General features: G+C 41.8%; 1 protein-coding gene across 1 annotated transcript in view; it reads right to left on the reverse strand.

The window, feature by feature from the left end:
- RXFP2 (relaxin family peptide receptor 2) overlaps window positions 1–20744 on the reverse strand; it is a 98093-nt gene extending 77349 nt beyond the window's left edge. Inside the window, exons 1-2 of the mRNA XM_027557060.1 lie at window positions 20641–20744; window positions 20255–20454 (exon numbers count right to left, since the gene is read on the reverse strand). Of these exons, the coding sequence (XP_027412861.1) occupies window positions 20255–20454; window positions 20641–20744 (304 nt within the window). The remainder of the gene's footprint in view (window positions 1–20254; window positions 20455–20640) is intronic.
- Between the last annotated feature and the right edge of the window lie 3298 nt (window positions 20745–24042).

Consider the following 24042-nt stretch of genomic DNA (forward strand, 5'->3'; position numbering starts at 1 on the left):
CTCTGTGTTTCTCTTCACCTCTCATTATCTTGTCCTTTTTCCTTTTCTCTTTTACCATTTCCCTCATTTAAATGAATACAACATGGAGTGCAAATACATTTAGATTCCAACAGTTTTAGTTCCCGGAGAAGGCAATGGCACCCTACTCCAGTACTCTTGCCTGGAAAATCCCATGGACGGAGGATCCTGGTGGCTGCAGTCCATGGGGTCGCGAAGAGTCAGGCACGACTGAGAGACTTCACTTTCACGCATTGGAGAAGGAAATGGCAACCCACTCCAGTGTTCTTGCCTGGAGAGTCCCAGGGATAGGGGAGCCTGGAAGGCTGCCATCTCTGGGGTTGTACAGAGTCGGACACGACTGAAGCAACTTAGCAGCAGCAGCAGCAACAGTTTTAGTTCCAATTTAGTTCCATAAAAGAATTTAAGTTTATTGGCTAAAAAGAATCTTAATATTTATGTAATCCATGAGTAAACTGATAAATCCATGAGTAAATTGACTGTTTTATAGTTCTCAGAAAACAAAAAAAGATTATTTTTAAGCCTTGGTTGATTTCTCCCTTTGACATTATAAGTTCTTCATAGAAAAAAAATTATTGTATTGCCCATAACTGCTTGATGAACTAACTAAACATCATTATTACAAAAGCACCAAAACAGATTTTAAGATAGCAGCACTGAAGTAAGCAAAAGTTTTGCTTTGCTTCTTTTCTCAATGTTACTGGGCTCTAAAACTTTTATTTTAAATACTAAGGGTGATTATTCTTATTTTTAACCTTTGAAGAGAGAGGGACACTCTAAGAAAATAGCATTCTGATTCTAAGCATAATAGTGTTATTTAAGTCAAGAACAGGCATGTCCTAAACCAAAGATATTTAATTATGATTGGAAAAAGTCTCTGACACAAGTATTATCTTAGAATATTCCTATTTTGAGGTGTCTTTCCTAGAGGTCATTTCCTAACTTGAGATGGTATATGTGCAAACTGGGACTCCCTTGGGGTGTCATTGCAAACGGGGCAGGAGTGATGATTGGGATGGAGCTGAAATTGGGAATGGAAGATCCCCAGAGGGAGTTATCGATGAAGACAAAGCACATCTGGGAACACCTGTAATCCAACCCTGTTTTCCTTTGGCCACTTCATGCTTCCTTGACTCCAGCCACTCACCCTAAATTTAAGGATGCATTTTTCAAATGCACCAGTGAATTTTCACCCATTACCTTTGCTCACATACTGTTCTCCTTGCCAGCAGTGGTTGCCTAGGAATCTATGTATGTCCAACTACATATGATGTGTGCTTTAAGATCTGATAAAAGTCCCACTGCCTTCTTATCAAAACTCTTTAAATTTCTCAGCTCACAGAGATTTCTCCCTCCTCTCAATTTCTGAGGCAATTTTTGTTCGCAGTATATAATTTATTGCTGCCTATATACATTAACTGGGGTCCCCTGGGGGCACAGCAGTAAAGAATCTGCCTGCAATGCATGAGACATGGGTTCAAGATGCTGATCCAACCCCTAGGTCAGGAAGATTCCCTGGAGAAGGAAGCAGCAACCCACTCCAGTATTCTTGCCTGGGAAATCCCATGGACAGAGGAGCCTGGCAGGTTACAGTACATGGGGTCATGACTTAGCAACTAAACCACCACCACCACCATATACGTTAATTGCTCTCTTGGGTATATGTTCTCATTCCTCATTTAAGTTCTAAACTGTTCAAAGGCAGACACCTTGATGTCCAAGGTGGATTAAAGTGACCCAGCTATAGTCATTTTTCCATAATTGTTTGCTCATTGTAATATTAAAGATATGTCTGATCTCAAGTTTAAAGAAGTGGGAGATTTTCCCCTAATCTTGGGAGCTTTGTTTTATAAGCAGTAAATGAGATAATACATTTACACCACGGTTTGTTAGTACTGTTATTTTATGATCTCCCCAAACATCGTCTTTTATGATATGAGAAACACCTTTTTGATTTAGTTTCAACTCAATTTCTTTTCTAATTAGTAATTCAGTTATATAATAATAAATAACTGATAGTATTTCACTTCTATCACCCACTTCATACTTTGCCAAGTGTTTTTACAGACCTTGTTTAATCTTCATAACAACCCTGAAATAGGCAGGGTTAATATTGTTCACCCCACTTTTTTACTAGGTGACAAATTTAGCCTGACAGAGTTCAGATGGCCTCCTCAAGGTCACTTCAGCACTGCCCAAGCATCTCAGCTCCTTGTTCTAATGCACTGGCCCCATTATAAAGATTCATGTTTATGATTATTCTCCAGCTGTGGTGGGAAAGGATACGTGACTTCCATTTGGTCTGTCAGCTCGGCAGAAGTGAACCTTGAAAGTTTATTTTGTGTATATGTGCCATAACTTCTTTATCCATTCATCTGTCGATAGACATCTAGGTTGCTTCCATGTTTTAGTTATGGGAATTTGCTGTATGTTTCAGGGAACTCAAACAGGGGCTCTGTATCAACCTAGAGAGCTGGGATGGGGAGGGAGATGGGAGGGAGGTTCAAGATGGAGGGACATATGTACATGTATGGCTGATTCATGTTGAGGTTTGATAGAAAACAACAAAATTCTGTAAATCAATTATTCTTCAATTAAAAAATAAATAATTTTTTTTTAAGTTTCTTTTGTGGCTGAGTTAACCTGAGTTAACTCCTGCTGAGTATTCCCAGCAGGAATACACTGGGAAATGCAGCAATGCTGTCCAATCCCACAGGAGTTCAAGTTAGAGATGAAAGTCAACTCAACCATTTTTAATGAGGAAGATGACTGCCAGGATCATGTTGACAGGAAATATCAACACATTTTCCCTCCTAGTAGTGAAACCTGCTTTGGAAACCAAATACCAATTCATTGCATCTCAACAGAGGTTTTTAGAGGTAACAAATCACTTTTAAATTCCTGTTCTCAGCTGATCCACCAGCGTCAACAGAACAAGTATGACCACCCCCTCCTCATTCCTTAGCAGGAAAAGGGGTTGTTGGCAGGCTCCCTGAAGGGAGTGGTCCTGCAGATCTTCCTTAAGACCACCCACTGGTAGTGCTCTGGGGGAGGGGCACACAAGGGCAAGGAACCTTAAGCGTATTGTGGAATTCCTTGTAATTTATTATAGCTGTTCCTCCAATGTCACCTTCCCTTGTGATGAGCTGTAAAATAATTTGTGAAACAAAAAGGAAAGAGAGTGAATGGGTAAGGCAGGCACTGTTGACATTGACAGCAGGACAAACATTTTGCGAAATAATAGGAAATAAATATCCATTGGCTTCTGCTCCTAATTCCTGACACAGAGCTCCTAAATTGCTTGTAAGTTCCTTGTGATAAGAGTGCCTTTTGTCCTAATGAGGTGACATTGGATAGATTCCTGAATTGGGGCTGGTCACCAGAAAGACCAAGCCATCATCAGAAACTTGGGACTTTCAGGTTCAATTCCCACTTTGGGGAGAGGGGCTGGCAATTGAGTTAATAAATAATCAAACCCTCATTTTAAAAAAAATCCCTAAAAGTGTGGGGTTCAGAGAAATTTCCAGGTTGGTGAACAGGTCTACAGGCTGGGAGGTTGATGCTCTCCAACTCTATAGGACAGAAGCTCCTTTGCTCGGGACTCTACCAGATCTCACCCTCTGTGTCTCTTCTCTCCTTTGTATCCGTTAAAATATCCTCTGTAATAAATCAGCAATAGTAAGTCAACTGTTTTCCTGAGTTCCATGAGCTGCTTTAGCAAATTACTTAACCAGTGGAGAAGGTGGTGGGAACCTCTAATTTTAGCCAAGAAGGACATAAGTGGTACCAACCTGGGGACTCACTGCTTGTGACCAGCATCTGATCTGGAGTAGGGGGCAATCTGGTGGGGTCTGTGATAAATCTGTTTAGTGTCAGAAGTGATTTGAATTATAAACCATCCAGCTGGTGTGGGAGAATTGGTGGGTATGGGAACAAATCCACTCATCTGGCATCAGGAGTATTATAAGAGTGTGAATCAAGGAAAACTGTGTGTTTTTCAGAGACGCCTTTGTGCACTTTTTTCACAAATCAAAGAGTTCATTCAGAAGCAAGATCCCAAACTTCGTTTCAGGTTTTAAAATTGGCTAACTTTTATAAACCACCTGGGGGTAAGAGTGGGGTAGGTGCCTGCATAAGTGCTCAGACGTGTCTGACTCTTTGTGACCCTTTGGAATATTGCCCACCAGGCTCCTTTGGTCCATAGGGTTTTTTCAGGCAAGAATACTGGGCCGGGTTTCCATTTCCTCCTGGGGGATCTTCCTGACCCAACGTTCGAAACTGCGTCTCCTGCATCGCAGGTGGATTCTTTACTACTGAGCCATCAGGGAAGCCCATTGGTAGGTGAGGACCCAGGAAACATGCCAAGTGTCAAGCTCAGAGAAAATTTTGCTAAATGAAGGATATATTTGATCCTAGTTTATTTTTAATATTGATCTGTATAAATATTATAGGACTTCCCAGGTGGTTCTAGTGGTAAAGAACTTACCTGCCAATGCAGGAGACATAAGAGACACAGGTTCGCTCAATCCCTGGGTAAACAAATATTCTCATAAGTAATTGGTCTCCATTAAGAGTATCTTTCTTTTTCATATATATTTTTTAAATCAAGGTATAATTGATGCACAACATATTAGTTTCAGGTGTACAATATAATGATTTGATATTTGTATATATTGTGAAATTATCACCACACTAAGTCTAGTTATACGTCACCATGCACAGTTACAAACTTTATTTTCTTATGATAAAAACTTTTAAGATTTATTCTCCCAGCAACTTTTAAATACACAACACAGAATGTGGTGTCCATCTCCATGACTTATTTTTTTTTATAACTAGAAATTTGTACCTTTTGACATCTTTACTCATTTCAGCCCTTACTCCCTTCCTGCCTCTGGCAACTACTGATTTGTTTCCTGTATCTATGAGCTTGGTTTCTTTGTTTTTGTATTTCACATATGAGTGAGATTATATGGTATTTGTCTGTCTCTATCTGACTTATTTCACTGTGAAAGTCCATCCATGTTGTGAAATAATGGCAATATTTCAATCTTTTTTATGGCTGAATATATTCCATTGTGTGTGTATATGTATCATATTTCCTGTATTCATTCATCCCAAGGTGGTCACATAAGGTCTCTACATGTCTTGGTTATTGTAAGTAAAACTGCAATAAATGGGCAGTTACCTAGATATTTTTAAATTAGTTTTTTTGTTTTCTTTGAATAAATGCCCAGATATGAATCACTGGCTTATATGGTAGTTCTATTTTTAATTTTTGAGGAAACTCCATGCTGTTTTCCCTGATGGTTGCACCAATTTATAACAGTGTATGAGAGTTCCTTTCTCATCACTTTCTGCTAACACTTGCTATTTCTTTTTTTGTGTGTGATAGTCATCTTAACAGGTGTGAGGTGATATTTCACAGTGGTTATTGACTTGCATTTCCTTGATGATTAGTGATGCTGAGAATCTTTTCATGTACATGTTGGCCATTTGGATGTTCCCTTTAAAAAAAATGTCTATTCAGATTTTCTGCCCATTTTTCAATTAAATTTTTTTCAAAATGAGTTGTAGGAGTTCATTAGATCTTTAAGATATTAGCCCTTTATTAGATATAGGATTTGTAAATATTTTCCCATCCACTCCCCCCAATTTTCATTTTGTTGATGGTTTTAAATCACATTTTAAAAAATAAAATTCATTACATAAGTTGCCTTTATAATTATTAATGTTTTGCCAAATTTAGAGGCTAAAAATTTCAGGCCTCCTCTATTCTATTTACTCCTGATAGTACATAAATGTATCCAATTAAGTACAAAGGAGCTTCATCAAAGGCTCTTCCTATAAGTCAAGATGTTTCAAAACTCATAAATTTTCAAAATTAGATGCAGGGCATAACTGGATTTAATTTTAATCTGTTCAATTCCTCCTCAGCTTTAATAGAGGAAAAGCCAGAAAATGTGTTGTTTTCAACAAATGCAATTCACTAATATCTTCAAAAGTTGACATTTTTGGCACTCCATTTGTTTTACCCTCTGATTAAAGATTTTTCAACTGATCTTGGAAAATAAGTACAGCTGAGACTTATTGGACTGATTTACCAATAAAGTTCCAGAACATTGTAGGATACTAAGATTGATTTACAAAGGTAGTTCTTCAATGTTTTAAGTCATTTCCCAAGTCTAAACATTAATGGGCAACTGTAGTATTTTTGCTAGGGCTGCCGTAGGAAAATACCTCAGACCGGGCAGTTTAAAAAACGGAAATTTATTTTCTTGCAATTCTGGAGGGTAGAAATTCAAGATCAAGGTGGGTTGATTTCTTCTCAGTCTCCTTTCCTTGACTTATAGACGGCCATCTTCTTCTGTGGTCATATGGTCTTCTCTCTGTACATATCTATGACCAAATCTCCTCTTTTTATGTGATATTCAATCAGGGCTCACCTCAAGACCTCATTTATCCTTAATTGCCTCTTTAAAGGCCCTGTCTCCAAATAGTCACGTTCTGAGGTGCTGGGGGTTAAAGCCTCAACATATGAATGGGGGTGGGGTGGGACAGACAGTTCAGCCCATAAGAGCAGCAGAGAGAGGAAGCACGCACTGCCAGGTCATGCTTTGTAGGACATTACCCACCAACTTCTTCTCTATTTCATTGTCTAGAATGTATTCTTGTACCTCTACATACCTGGTATGGCCTCTGACCCCTCCAAGGTATAAGTGGAAGCCACAGAAAAACAGGAGAAGCAGGAAAGGACTTGCTTGTTATTGTTTAGTCACTAAGTCCTGTCTAACTTTATGGTACCCCATGAACTGCAGCCCACCAGGTTCCTCTGTCCATGGGATTTCTCAAGCAAGAATAGTGGAGTAGATTGCCATTTCCTTCTCGAGGAACCGAATCCAGGGATCAAACCTGCCTCTCTTGCATTGGCAGGTGGGTTCTCTACCACTGAGCCACCTGGGAAGTCCCTAAGGACTTGCTTGCTTTGTACCAGTTTAACCAGGCTTTGACTCTTCTTTGGCAGATATTTAAAGCCAGTTATCTGGGCTCCATGGTGAATGAGCAAAGCTGATTCTTTTTCTTGGTGCACATCTCTCTGGCTGTTTCCCTTCACAGAATGCTCTTTCCCTGGATCTTGGTGGAGTTAAAGCTCCCTTCACTGAGGTCCATACTCAAAGAGGCCCCGCTGACTGGGTTACCCAAAATATCCAGGTCCACCTGCCATCTCCCCTCTCTCTGCTTTCTTTTCCCAGCCCTCTCTCCACCCACAATCCTTTCACATGTCTGCCTCTTTGTTGCCAGTCTTGTCTCTTTAGAATGGAAGTTCCTCAAGGCCAAGGTTTGTGACCATTTTCTTCATTATCTATCCTCAATACCTACTGCTACATGCTTGGCTACAGTAGACATTCAAGAAATGTTGGAGGGGCTGAGTGAATTCATGAGCAAATGAAGACCTCTTTATATTATTGAGCGCAGAAGGCAATGGAACCCCATTCCAGTATTCTTGCCTGGAAAATCCCATGGATGGAGGAGCCTGGTAGGCTGCAGTCCATGGGATCGCTAAGAGTCCGACACGACTGAGCGACTTCACTTTCACTTTTCACTTTCATGCTTTGGAGAAGGAAATGGCAACCCACTCCAGTGTTCTTGCCTGGAGAATCCCAGGGATGGGGGAGCCTGGTGGGCTGCTGTCTATGGGGTCGCGTAGAGTCAGACACGACTGAAGCGACTTAGCATATATTATTGAGAGGAGAGTTGGCATGTTGATATTGGGGAGCAATTTCTCTGACTCAACAGCTTTGGCATTGCCTGTGGCTTTGGCACACAGAGCGGCCAGCAGCTTGAGTGATGACAGTGGGGAACATGTGCTCTCAATAAACCACATGGCTCCTCTGTGTTGAGGACATATTATCTGGAGGAACCATCAGGGTGTGCTGAGGTCATCACAGGCCACCTTATCTAAAGAAAATATCTGAAGGAAGGATTCTGGAAAGTGGAAGGAAGTCCAAAAAACGGAGCCAAGACTTGGATGCTCCAAAGGGCTTTCATGACCTTAATGTATTTCCTTTCTGGGTAAGATATTCTCCAACCACCTTGCAGGGGCTGGTCCATAATTTCTGCTTGAAACGGAATCCATTATGAATATGTATGTAGAAAACATTACAACTTTTAAACTGAAATAGGAAAAAAACATCTGGATTACTTGGCTATATAGAAGTCTGGCCTGATGATGAACCCCAGGCACTGTAATTTGGACTGTGTTAGGGGTGCGATTCATCACAGTATCAATCCTCAGGGACAGAGTCAAAATCTGTATGAACAAGGAAGTCTAAAATCAGATAAGCAGCTGTAAATTTTCCTGGATTAGACCAGTCATCATCTCAGGTCTAAGGTAAACTTGAGCACTTTCCTCCCCATGCTAATATATTGATTAAGTAGATGTCAGAGTAATCATTTGGACCCCTGAGTGGTTGGGGTCTTTGACTGACTACAAAGGGAGCTAGGAAGGCAGAAGACTCCTCCAGACCTTGACAGTCAGAAAGCAAGGGCTTCCAACTACGTATGCTGCAGCGGAGAAGCAGGAAAGGAAAGTTATTCCAGAGTTGATTTTATTTTACTGTATTTTATTTTTGTAAATACTGTGGAAATGTGACATGCAGAAAAGTATGCAAATCTTAATTGTACGGCTGCATATATTTTCACATAGTGGATGCAAACACAGATCATATTGTGATCTGCAAACACAGCTTATGAAACTGCACACTGCACCAGAGACAGCCCCTCTTAGTGTCTCCCTCCTAGCACTGCCCCCTGCCACAAGGGCAATCACCATGGTGACTTCCAAGAGCATACATGTCTTTGACCTGTTCTTTTTCTCCGCACACAGAATTCCGTGGAATCACACACGTATTCCCCTATGTGAGTAGCCTCCCTCACTCAACACCAAAACTGCACAGTTCAACTACATTTTGCAACTAAACCTCATCCAGTCTCGCTGTTTTCCACTACTGAAGACTACATCAAGATTCATCCATCATCCCTCACATGTGACCGGCTGGACCGTTTCAGTTTGTGACCACTGCAAACAGGCGCTCCATGGACATCCACAGTTGTGTCTTTTGGTGAGCGTATGTGTGCAACTTAGCTGGGTATGTACATAGGAGCAGAACTCCTCAGGCTTGTCTTGAACAGCAGGCTTAAGTCCAAACTCCATAGCACAGACCCCAGTGCCCTATATTCCATGAACCTGTTGTCAATACCAGACCCATCTCTCATACCCCACTCTGCAATACCTAAAGACTGATCTCAAAAGATATCCCATCTCCTGTGCCAAGGCCATTCATTCCCTTGCCTGGAATGCCTTTTTACTTTCTCGCCTAACAAACTCCTTCTGATTCTTCAAAGTTCAGCTTAAATGTTAGTGAGCCCTTCCCTGAGGGGTGCTCTTAAAGGGGAGATGGCTAGAGGATCCATTTATGGAAGAAATGACTTAAGGCCATGATTGCAGCTCTCTGATAAGCTCAGTTTTTTTTTAAAATTTTAAACTAATGCTTTAATTTTTAAACAAAATATTTGCTCATTAAAGAAAACTGAAACTAGACAGGAAAAATGTAGTACAGAAAAAAATAAAAGATACCAAACAGAAGTGCTGTTGCCATTACAGACTGCTTATGTGCCATCATCCTCGTGCTAAAGTTCATGATGCCCTAGTAATCCTCAACATTTCTCAACAGTATTACTGACTCTAGATAGTCATAATTTTCAGTAGCTACATAACATTTCTTGCATGGACATATTATAACTTGCTTAACTCTTTCCAGTTGGATTGTTTCCAAATTTTGTTATTATATGCAGAGTATCTACAGGCACAGTATTTTGTCATGACTTCTATTTATTTCCCTGTGAGAGATTCTTAGAAGTTGCCTATGTAGAACAGATAAGATTTGTAAGACTCTTTATGCATATTATCAGATTGCTTTACAGAAATGTTAGAACAGTATTCCCACCTGCAATGTATAAGAGTTTGCTTCACAGCACCTTAGCCAGAATTATATATCTTTAATTTTTTTCAGTTATTCTATTGGGTTTTCTTTTTGTATTTTGTTGTTATACTTTAACTTCTTTGTTAGTTCAGTTGAACCTTTTCCTTCATATGTTTACTGGCTTTTTGTGTCTCTTCCTCTATGAGCTAAGTTAGAATCAACCTGCCTCAAGGTACAGAACTGAACATCAGTGAAGATGTTCAATAGTAAGAAGATTCATTCACTTCATTCATTGATCAAACTGAGCTACTATATAAACTCTTACATAAGACTATTTGTCACATTGTTTAACTTTTAAGAAAACATGTTAAAAAATACACATGGAAGAACTTAATTCACTCAACACTAAATAATAGCCCATTATGTACCATTACAGTGTCAGAGATGGTAGACAAGATAAATTAAACATATTTTGCTCTCAAGATGCTTACAAGTTAAAGCAAAAAGAGCGTAAAACAGATGTTTGGTAGAGAGCAGGAAACTCAGAGTTCACTGTGCACTCAGAGGAGTGGATCCATCTCATTCCCATGAAGCAGAGACGTCAGAAATGTGAAGAGATTTTGAGAGAAATTTAAGAGTGAAGGGGTTGCAAAGAGTCAGCCATGACTTAGCAACTGAACAACAACAGTAAGAGTGAGAAGGAGTTTATAGGGCAGAAAGATAAAGAGCAACCTTGTCTAACAGGCACGTTATTAAGGGATCCTCCTCTACCCTATGGTCCTACAGGAACAGGTTATATGCTAGGAGAAGAAGGTGCATTAGGAGGTTTTAAGAGCCAGCGGTGGTTAGTCTGAGGCCAAAATATGAAGTTTATATGTACTGATAAGGAGTTTGGACTTATTCTATTTTTTGGCATGGAGGCAACATTTCAAAACAAGAGACTATTGTGAGCATTCTTATTTTGCAGCTGAAGAACTGGAGGTACAGAAAGGTTAAGGGATTGTTGTTAAGTTGTAATGTTAGGAAGTGAAGGAATTTGAAACCATCTCATCTGGCCCCTGAAATAGGGTTTTATTTTCCACAATGTTATATAATTCTTCCCATTATTCCACTCATCCTCACCGTATCCATAGAAAGTAGATCCTGGAACTGTACTAGGTGCTAAAGACAGCAGGAGACAAACCTGTTCTGGTTTCTGTGTGCCTCCCACACCTGACATTCCCCCCCAACCACAACATTATATACTCAGCAAGAGAGGAAAAGCCACCCATTGACCTGGCAAAGACCAAGATGTGGGAGATGATACAGTGGGTGCTGGGATCTCAACATCCTTTGTTGCAGGCTCAGAAACAAAGAATATATTCACCAACAATAAGAATACTAATTACACTTCTATTTATCTTCTCACAAGTTAGTATGGCTCCAGATACCAAAGGTTACAAAAATAATTTATCCAAATTGATTCATGAGCATTCCTAATCACATAATTAGCCTTTGTATATTTGGATGAAAGCGGGGAAAAATGCTTTTTTCCCTGGTCTTCAGGATAATCATTCTGTCCTTTATTAAGACCCATTGTTTGGAAAGTTTGAGCTGTAATCTAGAAAAGCAAACTCGTACACAGTTCAGTGTAGTGTGTGGTGGTGGAGCGCATGTTTAGCAAATCCCTTTCCCTGACAGCAGCCATAAAAACAAGTTTTCACTTCTATCTTATCGCTCTTCTCTTCACTTTGAATGAAAGTTAAAGAAAATATGAACATACCACCTATATTTTTAAGATCTATCGTTTCCTTCCAAGCATGTCAAAGTTCTTGCAGATATTCGGCAGGTCTGTTCAGTTTATATGAATTACTCCTGTACATACGGGCAGAAGCAAGGAGCTGAAAGGTTTGACAGGTAAGAGGTCTGCTGTATTTTGGCAGGCTGTCTGCTGGATAGAGTCACATAAAGAACAGTCGGTTGGTGAATCTTCCGCCTAGGATGGTGGGAGGGACCTCTCCAGAAAAGGCTGGAATTCATTAACCCCCATTGGGAGATGGCATGTGAAGCCTCCTTATTCTTCTGCAGCCTGCTAATAGTCACAGAGATCTGGTGGCAGAGAATTACTTCCACCTTCAAGTTCTTGCTATGACAACCCCTTTATTTTGATTTGATTTTTTATTTGTAAAATATATTTAAATATTCATATTTATGGCACTTATCTACTATTTATTTTGATTCCCCATTGATTCTTTATAGTCTGCCTTTGTGTATCATTCTTAAATTTTTTTTTCTTAATTTTTTTTTGCTTTCTTCAAAGGGTCACTGTATGTATATTTGAGAAATGCTGGCAAAGGGTATGAGCATTTATTATTAATTTGCACTGGCTATGAAAAGTGGAAACAGTGACATATTTTCTTCTCTTGGGCTCCAAAATCACTGTAGACAGTATGACTGCAGCCATGAAATTATAAGATGTTTCCTCCTTGGAAGAAAAGTTATGACAAACCTAGACAGCGTAAAAAGCAGAGAAACCACTTTGCCAACAAAGGTCTGTCTAAGTCAAAGCTATGGCTTTTCCAATAGTCAAGTACGGATGTGAGAGTTGAACCACAAAGAAGGCTGAGGGCCAAAGAATTGATGCTTTCGAACTATGGTGTTAGAGAAGACTCTCGAGAGTACCTTGGACAGCAAGGAGATCAAACCAGTCAATTCTAAAGGAAATCAGTCCTGAATATTCATTGGAAGGACTGATGGTGAAGCTGAAGCTCCAATACTTTGACCACCTGATGTGAAGAGCTGACTCAACTGCTAAGAACCTGATGCTGGGAAAGATTGAGGGCAGGATGAGAAGGAGGTGACAGATGATGAGATGGTTGGATGGCATCCTCGACACAATGGACATGAATTTGAGCAAACTCCAGGAGATAGTGAAGGACAGGGAAGCCTGGCGTGCTGTAGTCCATGGGTTGCAGAGCTGGACACGACTTAACGAATGAACTACAACAATAACAATGAACTGCATTTTCTAAAAATCTACCTCTTTTCATCTGAGATATAATAAACATCAAGATGAGGTAACTTCTGGAAAGACACAGCCAAAGATTTGAGTTTTATAGAGAAGTTTCTAAAATTAGATGATTTTCAAATTATTCAGAATAAGGTTCAAAATAAAATAACATACGTCTAATAATCAAAACAAAGATGTTTGTTTTGCCTATTAAAGTTCAGATGTTGACTATTTATTGTACTTTTTATGGGTAACAATGTGGTATTGATTACCAAGATCAGCCAGAGATAAATAAACACAACTATGGAAAATTTCTTCTGATATATATATATATATATATACGTATATATATATATATATATATATATATCAGAAGAAATATATATATATTTATATATACATATCAGAAGAAACATATATATATATATATATATATAATGAAATTTGAATTTCTGAAGCCATATATGTAATAATATTTTGAAAGATTTATTGATTCTTCTATGAAAAAGTAATTTTCTTTGGAAACTAAGAAATAGTACCTTCTGTTTATTGTGGAGAGAACATCTGTTAATTATAATATTTTTCTTAATTCAGGAATCTTTAAGTGAACAAAAAAAGGGTATTAAGCAATAAGAGAAACATTAAGACATCAGTAGATAAACAAGTGAAGAGCCTGACCGGAAAACAGACAAAAGGAAATATGACTGGAGGAAAAGGGTGAAAAAAAAATAATGGTTAAAAGTGATTGGCATAGTTACTAGGGAGAGGAAATTGCATTTTGCTTAGGTAAGCACTAAATGGGTCATTCTAGCTTATTAAAATATAATAATATTTTATTATATTACAATGATAATCTATATGGCCAAGTAGAAGTGAGTAGAAGGGGACTCAATATTTTATTATATTACAATAATAATCTATATGGCCAAAGAGAAGTGAGTAGTAGAAGGGGACTATAAGCCTCAGAGAAACACAAGGCAAGGAGCCCAGCCCAGACTGAGGGCTCTAGAAGGGGAAGTGGACAAGGTGTGGTCAGGAAGAGACAGGCCAGCCAGATGAAGGAAGCCAGCATCCAAGAATGCAAGGGACCAGAGACACGTTCCCAGGAGGAGGAGTGGCTGTGCCCCTTTATGATGGAGATGGTTTACATCGAATCTTTAGGTTGTTTGCCATGCTGAGATGTTTTGTTTCCTTGCAAACGTCCGCCCCTCCTTTTGCTGCCCCTGGTATGAAGAGTGTGTTAGGGAAATGGAGAAAGGAAACAGAGCGACAGCAGTCACATGAGGTAAGAAATGGGAGAAACAGAGGCTTCCGTTGACTTGAAAAATATGAATAAGAATCGACTGGAGGAAAAATATCAGATCTTCAGATCTGTCACAGTGGACACCAGGTTTCCATCACCCAAGAGAACTGAAGCTATTTAATAAAATGGAACAGGTGAAACCAGCAAGCAGGGGAGCTTGCTAGCATCCTTGCAGCTAATGTGAAGGTAACAGACTCTTCTTCAAAAGAATAAAAGAAGCACAAATTAAAATAAGCAGTGGGTACTATTTTAGCTACCAAATTAGGGAGGAAAAATGTTCACGATAAACTAGTCTTGACATTTCACATCTTCATCTGTCACTGAAGGCACTGGAAAAGGAACTGACCTTTTAGAAAAAGCAATTTAGCAATTACGTATTAAGAGACATAAATATGACAATATACATGGACCAGTAATTCCACTATGGGACTAGGGAGATTCTGCTCCAATTTTACTCCTATATTCACTAACATCGGTCAACAGTGGGCTCCTGCTGATCGTGGTCACACAGTATTAGTCACACAGGGAACAGCAGCCAAAAACAAAAATCATACACATACGAAGGTGATATCATTGCTATTTACACAAGTTAAACCTTAGAAACAATGAGATTGACAATTATTTGATTTCACTGATTTGCCTTGTTTTTTCCCCAATCCCACTGAAAGTGGTAAAGAATTATTATTTTTTAAAGAGGAACTCCTCTATCAGCCTTGAAAAATTAGGGACGTCACTGTGAACAAGTGGAAAATACTTTGTCGTTTTTAGACTGTATAGCTGTAATGCAAGCAAACTGCCCCCACATCAACACAAGCAGTGGAGAGATCTCACCCAGGAAATGGGTACACAGGATACCCAAAGAGCCCTGGGAAATCTCAGACATCAGAAGAAAGAAGGCCGGCCATCAATCAGCACATGGGGTGCAGAGGTGATACCTGCTTAAGAGGTGCTTATAGTAGGGCTGTGCTGACAGTGGTCAGGCTGCCCTAGCCACACCCTGGACAGCAGCAAAAGCCAACCATTGGAGCCCATGTCATTACCCTCCAGAGGGTGGCTGGGTCAAGTCAGACCTGTCCTCCTGGACTAAGAGCCTGCACACCAGACCAAGAGCCTGCTCCATCCCCAAGCCATGCCGGGGCTCAGGCCTCACCACGTAGAACAACACTTCAGTCTCAAAAACAAAACAAAACCTCTTCAGATCCTGACACTGAACAAACACACAACTTCTCCATAAGTTGAATAAAGGAAAATCACTGGATAAATATACCATAGTCTGTCAAAGGGCGAATAACAATAATTTGTTAAAGGATAAGTGACAATAATAATATAAATATATTATATATAATAATAATGTGACAAAGTTAAAGGATAATTTTTCCAAATGCAGGGGACACCAGTTCTCTCCCTGGGTTGGGAAGATCCCTTGGAGAAGGAAATGGCAACCCACTCCAGAATTTTTGCCTGGGAAATCCCATGGACAGAAGAGTCTGGCGAGCTATAATCCATATGGTCACAAAGAGTTGGACATGACCGAGGGACTGAGCACATTCACACATGAGGATGGCAATCCTTTGGGGGTTGCTCCTCTGTTCTGGGTTGGGGCTGTGGAACCCTAGAAGGGGAGATAGTTTAGTGGGTAAAAACGAGTGGCTACTGTTTTAATATGACTTCTCACATATCTTCTGGTTTATCTTCGATGCATTCAGCCACATAGGTCAAAAGGGCAGCTGATACTGAGTTAGAAATTGATTCTAAGTGTTTCTGGACTTTCTTTCATCCTTGACTCCCTTCTGCTTGCACTTGCTTTTCTTTTCCAGCTATGGACTGCAATTCTAACTTTGACCCCTTTCCAACTATTTGTTATATCTGCTGCCATTTTGGTTTTTTATGCCTTCACTTGTATGTATACTATGTGTATGTGTTTGTAACAATATAGGCTTAAATTTTTGCCTGGTTACTTTCATAGATGTTTTCCTTGTGTCTTATTTCATAATTTTTAACTTCATAATTTTTAAGAAAATTACCCTGAGCACTCTGTTCTATTCTACTGCTCCATCTGCCTGCTCTTTAATCAGCAGCATGTGGGTTCCATGTCGGTGAAGAGGAGTGAAGCGATAAGCCTAGGAATCAGGCAGACCCGGATTAGCTGTTTGATCTTGAACAAGTTATTGATCTTGAACAACCACTTTCATTCTGTCACTTCATCCGTAAAATATGGGTAATAACAGTGCCTATTTCACAGCACTACAGTTAGAACAGAAAAAAAATAATTTGCACAAAGTGGTTAGCATAATGCCCAGCACATCACAAGCTCTCAACAAATGATAGTTTGTCATCCTCATCATCACTAGCTTTCTCTAAAAGGGATTTTGAAACTCAGTAGTTCGTTTCATAATTCATCTTTTTCAAGCAATTTTTGCCTGTCTATTTTTTCAATAATTCGCAACCAAATCAATTTATAAAGCTCCAAAAATCTGTTGGAATTTTAAAATTGTAATTATGTTAACCCTTTAAAATAATAGGGTCATTATCTTTAAACGATTCAGTATTCCCACCCAAGAACACAGCGAATCTCTCCATTTATCCAACTCTTGTATCTATCAGGAAGTCTTTGTCCATTTCCATATGTCAGAAGCTAGACACTATGCAGGAGGGACATTTGTCAAGGAGATGCCCACTGCCCATGTAAGGGGCAAGATTTAGCATCATGCCAGGGTCAGAGAAAAGATGTAACTTCAAGGACCCATTTGGAGGGTCTGGAACATGCAGACACTGAGAAAAAGAGTCATAGCTACAGAATGAATGTTTGTGTGTCTCTGACAGCCGTCTGCAAACCAGGCAGTGGGCTCTAACCAGATACCCTGATCTAGGATTCCCAGACTCCAGAACTGTGAGAAATTTGAAGTCACTCAGTTTGTGGTGTTCTGTTATAACTGTCCAAACAGGTCAAGACATTCATCTTATTTCTACTTCAAATTCCACTTGCTGTTTTGCAAGTCTTCCATTAATTGCCATCAAGCATTAGTTGAGTCCTCAAGTGTGCCTAAGTCCACACTCAGGCAGAGCAACACAGCACAGCCTGGGGTGGCCTCTGGAGAGGGTGGGAATTACCTGGTGAAGGGAGAGGAGCAGGCCCTGGAGACAGGCCACTGATTGAGTGGACCCTCAGGATGGACTTCTGGAACCATGCAAACATAGATTCCTTTATCCTTCTACCCTGCCTCTCAGTCCTCAGTCCTTTTCAGACCTCACAAGACAGGAGTAGAGGCCTCAGGTAGGAAAGCTAGAGACTAGACCGGCATTTTGATTTAAAAGAAGCATTCCCCCCCTGTTCTCTCCTGCCTGCTTCTCTCCCTGTGAAATGACCTGATGCATGCACCTTCTCCCACTGATTTCAATCTGGAGATTGGAGGGGTTGGGCAGGAAAGAAAAATTGAAAACTGTTTGTTCTGAGCTTAAGGTAGGAGCAGGAGGAAGGGAAGAGACAATCTCCTGCTTCCATTCTACACTGGGTCGTTTATCTGGAGAGAAGAGTCAGGGCGTCTCTTGCAGGCACTCAGTTGACTTTTTAATAAACTAAGACATGGTTGTTTTGTCATGGTGCAGAAAAGGCTGACTCCAGCCTGCTTTGGGGGATAAGACCCCTGAGGAGGCTGAGGCCTCCTCTCAAGCCATGTCCACATGTTTATACTTGTAAAGTCTCTTCCCCTTCTATGCCTTCTATGCCTTCCTGCCTACATTTTTTGAGATCTGGAAGTCTCAGACTCTATTCAGTTATCAAAAAGCAACATATACCACACATTTTATATACAGTTGACCCTTGAACAACATAGATGTGAACTGCAAGGGCCCATATATACACTATTTCCCCTCCCCCCAATAAATATGTACTAGAGTACTACATGTACTGTACATGTAGTACTAGAGTACTACAGTACAGGGGCTGGGGGAATCCATGGATGCAGAACCATGAACATAGAGGACTGACTGTAAAGTTACACTTGAATGTTCCACTGACCAGAGGGTTGGTGCCTGTAACCCCTAGTTAGGGGGGTCAGCTGTACTCACTGCTTCCACTTTCCTGTCCTCACAGAGGGAACGGCAGCCTTGGGAAGAAGAATTTCCAGCCCTGCTCCAGCCAGTTCCCTTTCTAAGCCCTGCTGCTCACCCTTTCCCACCATTGCACCTCTTCACAGGCAAGCAGATGAGCTTCTTCAGTGGCTGCACATAAGGTCGGTGACAGGTGGTTAAGTAGGAAAAAAGAGATTCTGGGGGAAAAGATGAAGAGGCCAACTAGGAAGGAGAGAGTTTGTCCAGAAAATAAGAAAGGGTGCCAAGAGTCCTGGAGCCTTAATTCCATCGAACACGGCAGAGAATTCCAGCGAAGCAAGCACAGACCCCAAAGGGCACTGGTCACATTGGTAGAGCAGTTTCAGTGGCGTGGTGGGGAGAGGGCCACATTCCAGGGGATAAGAAAGGACCAGGTAACAAAACAACAGCAACTCATGGGACCACTCTGTTTCCTTTGGCTTATTTGATACTTTCAAAAGCACATCAGGAGGACTCCCCTGGTGGTCCAGTGGCTAAGACAGTGTGCTTGAAACATATGGGGGCCCAAGTTCTATCACTGGCCAGGGAACTAAATCCCACATGCGGAAATGGCACAACTTGAAAAAAAAAAAAAATCCCACCTGCCATATCTATGACCAGGCACAGCCAAATAAATAAATATTTAAATATTAAAAAAAAAAGCATTTTAGGTAACTCATGAGCCCAGTAGTCCACTTCACAATTCATCTTTTTCAAGCATGAAACACAGTGATAAATGTATATCACCATCCACCTGAAAAACACTACACAGTCCATGCTACTGCATCTACTGCACCGTGAGGACCACTCTCTGGAGAAGCTTGATTCTGAAGGACAGAATGGTGTGAGTGATGTGGGCCGGAGGCGGAAGAAGGCAGGAAAGGCACTTTTGAAACAGACAGTGGGAAGCTGAAGACACAAGGGAGAGTGGAAAGGTGCCCAGAAGCCCTTCAGTGGAGGTCCTGGGGACCACAGACAGGTGTCAGCTAGCTTTGCAGGCTGGGCTCTTCCTGAAGGAGTGTCTAGCACTTCTCTTTCTCCCACAGGGCAAGTCTAAAAAGAGCATGAGAAACTCCGATACTTTGGCCACCTGATGCAGAGAGCTGATTCATTTGAAAAGACCCTGATGCTGGGAAAGATTGAGGGCAGGAGGAGAAGGGGACAACAGAAGATGAGATGGTTGGATGGCATCACCGACTCAATGGACATGGGTTTGGGTGGACTCCAGGAGTTGGTGATGGAGAGAGAGGCCTGGTGTGCTGCGGTTCATGGGGTCAGAGAGTCGGACACGACTGAGCGACTTAACTGAACATAATTAACATCAGCAGGAGGGATGTAGCTCGGATGACACCAGCAAAGCCCATTCACAATTACCAGGAAGTAAAAATAGAATGTAGCTAACAAAAGTGTTTATAAAGAAGGCTGAGTGGGGAAGAATTGATGCTTTTGAACTGTGGTGTTGGAAAATACTCTTGAGAGTTCTCTGGATTGCAAGGAGATCAAACCAGTCAATCCTAAAGGAAATCAACCTGAATATTCATTGGAAGGACTGATGCTGAAGCGGAAGGTCCAACACTTTGACCATCTGATGTTGAAGAGCCGACTCATTGGAAAAGACCCTGATGCTGGGAGAGACTGAGGGCAGGAGAAGGGGGCAGCTGAGGATGAGATGGTTAGAGGCATCACCGACTCAATGGACATGAATTTGAGCAAACTCTGGGAGGCAGTGAAAGGAGCCTGGGAACCTTGAGTGCTGTAGTTCATGGGGTCGCAAAAAGTCAGACACAACGTACTGGCTGAACAACAACAACAAAATAAAGTTTAACCATTTTTTCCTTTTCCGTTATGCTGAGCCTAGTTTCACTGCCTCACAGGGTGCCGCGAGTAGAGGTCTCACGCCCAGGCCCTTCTGACCTGCGTTCCTGGTGCCAAACAGCTGCACGGCGGCCTCAGCTTCTGGCTCCTGTACAGACACTGCGCACTTAACTCCATCCAAGATGGCGGAGGCGGTGCAGAGAGGCTGCGCCGCCTCCTGACAGGAGCTTGAGCGGTACAGCTGCGCCTGCGCGCCTCTGCAAAACTACCCCTCCCCTGCGGGCGGTAGAGGTCGCCGTAAACTAAGCAACTGCCAGTGGTGGGTGGCGAGAACACCTTCTCTGGAGCGGAAGCTCGAGCGTCTTCACTCTTTGATCTGAGGAGAACGCTTTCCTTGCCTTTGGAACCGAACTTAGTCTCATTCCATTGGTGAGAGCAGGCACAGGGCAGAAGGCCCCTGGTTGTGGCCCAGCTCCAGAGGGTTGATGACAGAAGCTCCGTATTTGTTGCACTGGTAAGTTACTGAGGCGTGTCCTGCAGCAGTCATACGGAAAGCTCTTGGCTCGGCCGGGGCTCAAGTCAAAGGGCCACTTTGAGTTTCTCCCCCAGATGTCACATTCTGTCCCCAAGCTCACAATGCAGTCCCTGTCGTGCGGCAGGTAAGGACACCCCACCCTCATAAAGACAAAACCATGTCCTCCAGATGGAAGCAGAAGTTTCCAGAAGAGGCCCTGGGGGACAGAAACCAAGCAGTGCCTGACGATGTCCCCCACGCCCCATGTGTTTGTCACCGCTTCGTGGTTCTGGGTACTGTACACCTGATGCTTTCAGATGCTTCTCTCCCTCTGCTCTCTGGCTCAGCAACACACTGTCCTTTTCAACTTTTCCCCCTAACTAGGATCAGATCTTCTGCATTAGAGAAAAAGAATAAGGCCTTCCCCCGCAGTCCTGTGGTTAGGGCTTCTTCTTCCAATGCAGGGGGTTCAATCCCTGGTCAGGGAACCAAGATCCCCCCGTGCGTAGTGGCCAAAAAATCAGAGCATAAACAACAGAAGCAGTATTTTAACAAATTCAATAAAGACATACAAAAGAAAAACCGACAACAACAAAACCCTCCCAAATTAACTGATAAAATAGAGCAATATTTTCTGAACATAAAAAGTAACTGAACTTTGAAAGCACCAACTTTGAACTCTATTGTTCTACCAGTTCTGCCAGCTCTTCCCTTGCCCAAGAACAAATGTTTATTTAACATTTATTACTAGGAATGGGCCAGGGCTTCCCAGGTGGCGCTAGTGGTAAAGAACCTGCCTGCCAGGGCAGGAGACATAAAGAGATGCAGGTTCCATTCCTGGGTGTGAAAGATTCTCTGAAGGAGGGCATGGAAACCCACTCCAGTATTCTTACCTGGAGAATTCTATGGACACAGGAGCCTGGTGGGCTATGGTCCTTGGGGTCGCTGAGAGTCAGACACAACTGAAGCAACTTAGCATGCTCACAGGAATGGGCAAATTGCTTTAAATGGATTATCTCATTTGGTTTTCATACATTTTAGTGAGGCAGTTGTTAATAAGATTATCTTGTAATTTTTATTTTTTTGGTAAATGAAGTTAACTGAGGTTTGGAGATGAGAGGAACTCACTAAAGTTTAAAAGGTGCATCACTGACGAAGCTTTGATATGAGCTTGCTTATGAAGGACTTCAGACTCCCCTATGCCAGACAGCCTTGGATTTGCCCTTCAGTCAGTACAGGATCCACCCATATAGCTCTCAGAGAGGTGTTTCATGAAGTTCTCCATGGGCTTCTCTGATGGCTCAGTTGGTAAAGAATCTCCCTGCAATGCAGGAGACCCCAGTTCAATTCCTGGGTCAGGAAGATCCGGTGGAGAAGGGATAGGCCACCCACTCCAGTACTCTTGGTCTTCCCTTGTGGCTCAGCTGGTGAAGAATCTGCCTGCAATGTGAGAGACCTGGGTTCGATCCCTAGGTTGGGACGATCCCCTGGGGAAAGGAAAGGCTACCCACCCCAATATTCTGGCCTAGAGAAGCCCATGGACTGTATAGTCTGATTGAGCGACTTGAGCCAGCGTGAGGAACTCCGCCCATGACAAAGGTCATGAGGAAGGAGGCTCGGCATACGAAAAGGCGGGATCGAGCCTCAGGAGTCCCCCTGGAAATTCTCGAGCATCTACCCCCAAAACCAGAGTCTGCCTACTTTCTGCTTTGTGCTCTCACCTACACCTCTGACTTTATGGGGGGCTGTCCCCCACTACCTTTCTCTGAAAAAAGAGTTAACTTACAGCTCCAGTTAATAATTCCTGGGTGTGACAGTGTTTCAACCTACAAACTCCTTTGGAAGTCCTCTAGCCTGCCTGAATAGGATTTTCCGGCCACATGTGATTGCACAGAGCCTCCCATCTGTGAGAGACATGAGATGTTCTAAACTGTCTAAATACAGATTCCTTTGAGCAGTTAAAAGATTGATTAGAAATTGTATTGGTGAAGGGTTTTTCACTTTTTGGGCCAATGTTTGCTGCTAAGTTTCCATATCCCTTACCTGCTGTGTCCCTGGCAGTGTATTGATTAGTATAATTGGTGTAAGTAGTAGCTTTAATGTTTGTAACCTTGGACCCTTGAGTTCATTCTTTTTCTTGTTATAGCCCACCACACCTTTGCCCTATAGGAATGCAACTTTATCTAATGCTTTTAGAGGGTGGCGCCTGACTAATCACCTTTAGAGAAAAATAAGTTTTCTGAAGAAAGGGTCTTAAAATGTTAACAGGCCTCCAGGCCAGAAGATGATGCAAATCACCTGAACTTTTGCATATGATAAGTTTGCAGGAAGAAAGCCTGGCTTACTGCATGACTCTACCCCTTCCCCCATTATCCTCTATGCATAATTTAAGGTATAAAAACTACATTGGAAAATAAAGTGCGGGCCTCGTTCACCGAAACTTGGTCTCCCCATGTTGTTCTTTCTCTCACCTTCTGGCTGAATTATTCAGCCTCTTTTCTCCACTGAATTTCCTCACTGAGCTATCCTTATTTCATCCTCTTTTCTCCACTGAATTTCCTCACTGATCAGATCAGATCAGATCAGTCGCTCAGTCGTGTCCGACTCTTTGTAACCCCATGAATCGCAGCACGCCAGGCCTTCCGGTCCATCACCAACTCCCGGAGTTCACTCAGACTCACATCCATCGAGTCAGTGATGCTATCCAGCCATCTCATCCTCTGTCGTCCCCTTCTCCTCCTGCCCCCAATCCCTCCCAGCATCAGAGTCTTTTCCAATGAGTCAACTCTTTGCATGAGGTGGCCAAAGTACTGGAGTTTCAGCTTTAGCATCATTCCTTCCAAAGAAATCCCAGGGCTGATCTCCTTCAGAATGGACTGGTTGGATCTCCTTGCAGTCCAAGGGACTCAAAAGAGTCTTCTCCAGCACCACACTTCAAAAGCATCAATTCTTCGGCACTCAGCTTTCTTCACAGTCCAACTCTCACACCCATACATGACCACTGGAAAAACCATAGCCTTGACTAGACGAACCTTTGTTGGCAAAGTAATATCTCTGCTTTTGAATATGCTATCTAGGTTGGTCATAACTTTCCTTCCAAGGAGTAAGCATCTTTTAATTTCATGTCTGCAGTCACCATCTGTAGTGATTTTGGAGCCCCAAAAAATAAAGTCTGACACTGTTTCCACTGTTTCCCCATCTATTTCCCATGAAGTGGTGGGACCGGATGCCATGATCTTCGTTTTCTGAATATTGAGCTTTAAGTCAACTTTTGCACTCTCCATTTTCACTTTCATCAAGAGGCTTTTGAGTTCCTTTTCACTTTCTGCCA

Source organism: Bos indicus x Bos taurus, chromosome 12 (assembly GCF_003369695.1).
Source record: "Bos indicus x Bos taurus breed Angus x Brahman F1 hybrid chromosome 12, Bos_hybrid_MaternalHap_v2.0, whole genome shotgun sequence".
In the NCBI taxonomy this organism is placed as follows: Eukaryota; Metazoa; Chordata; class Mammalia; order Artiodactyla; family Bovidae; genus Bos; species Bos indicus x Bos taurus.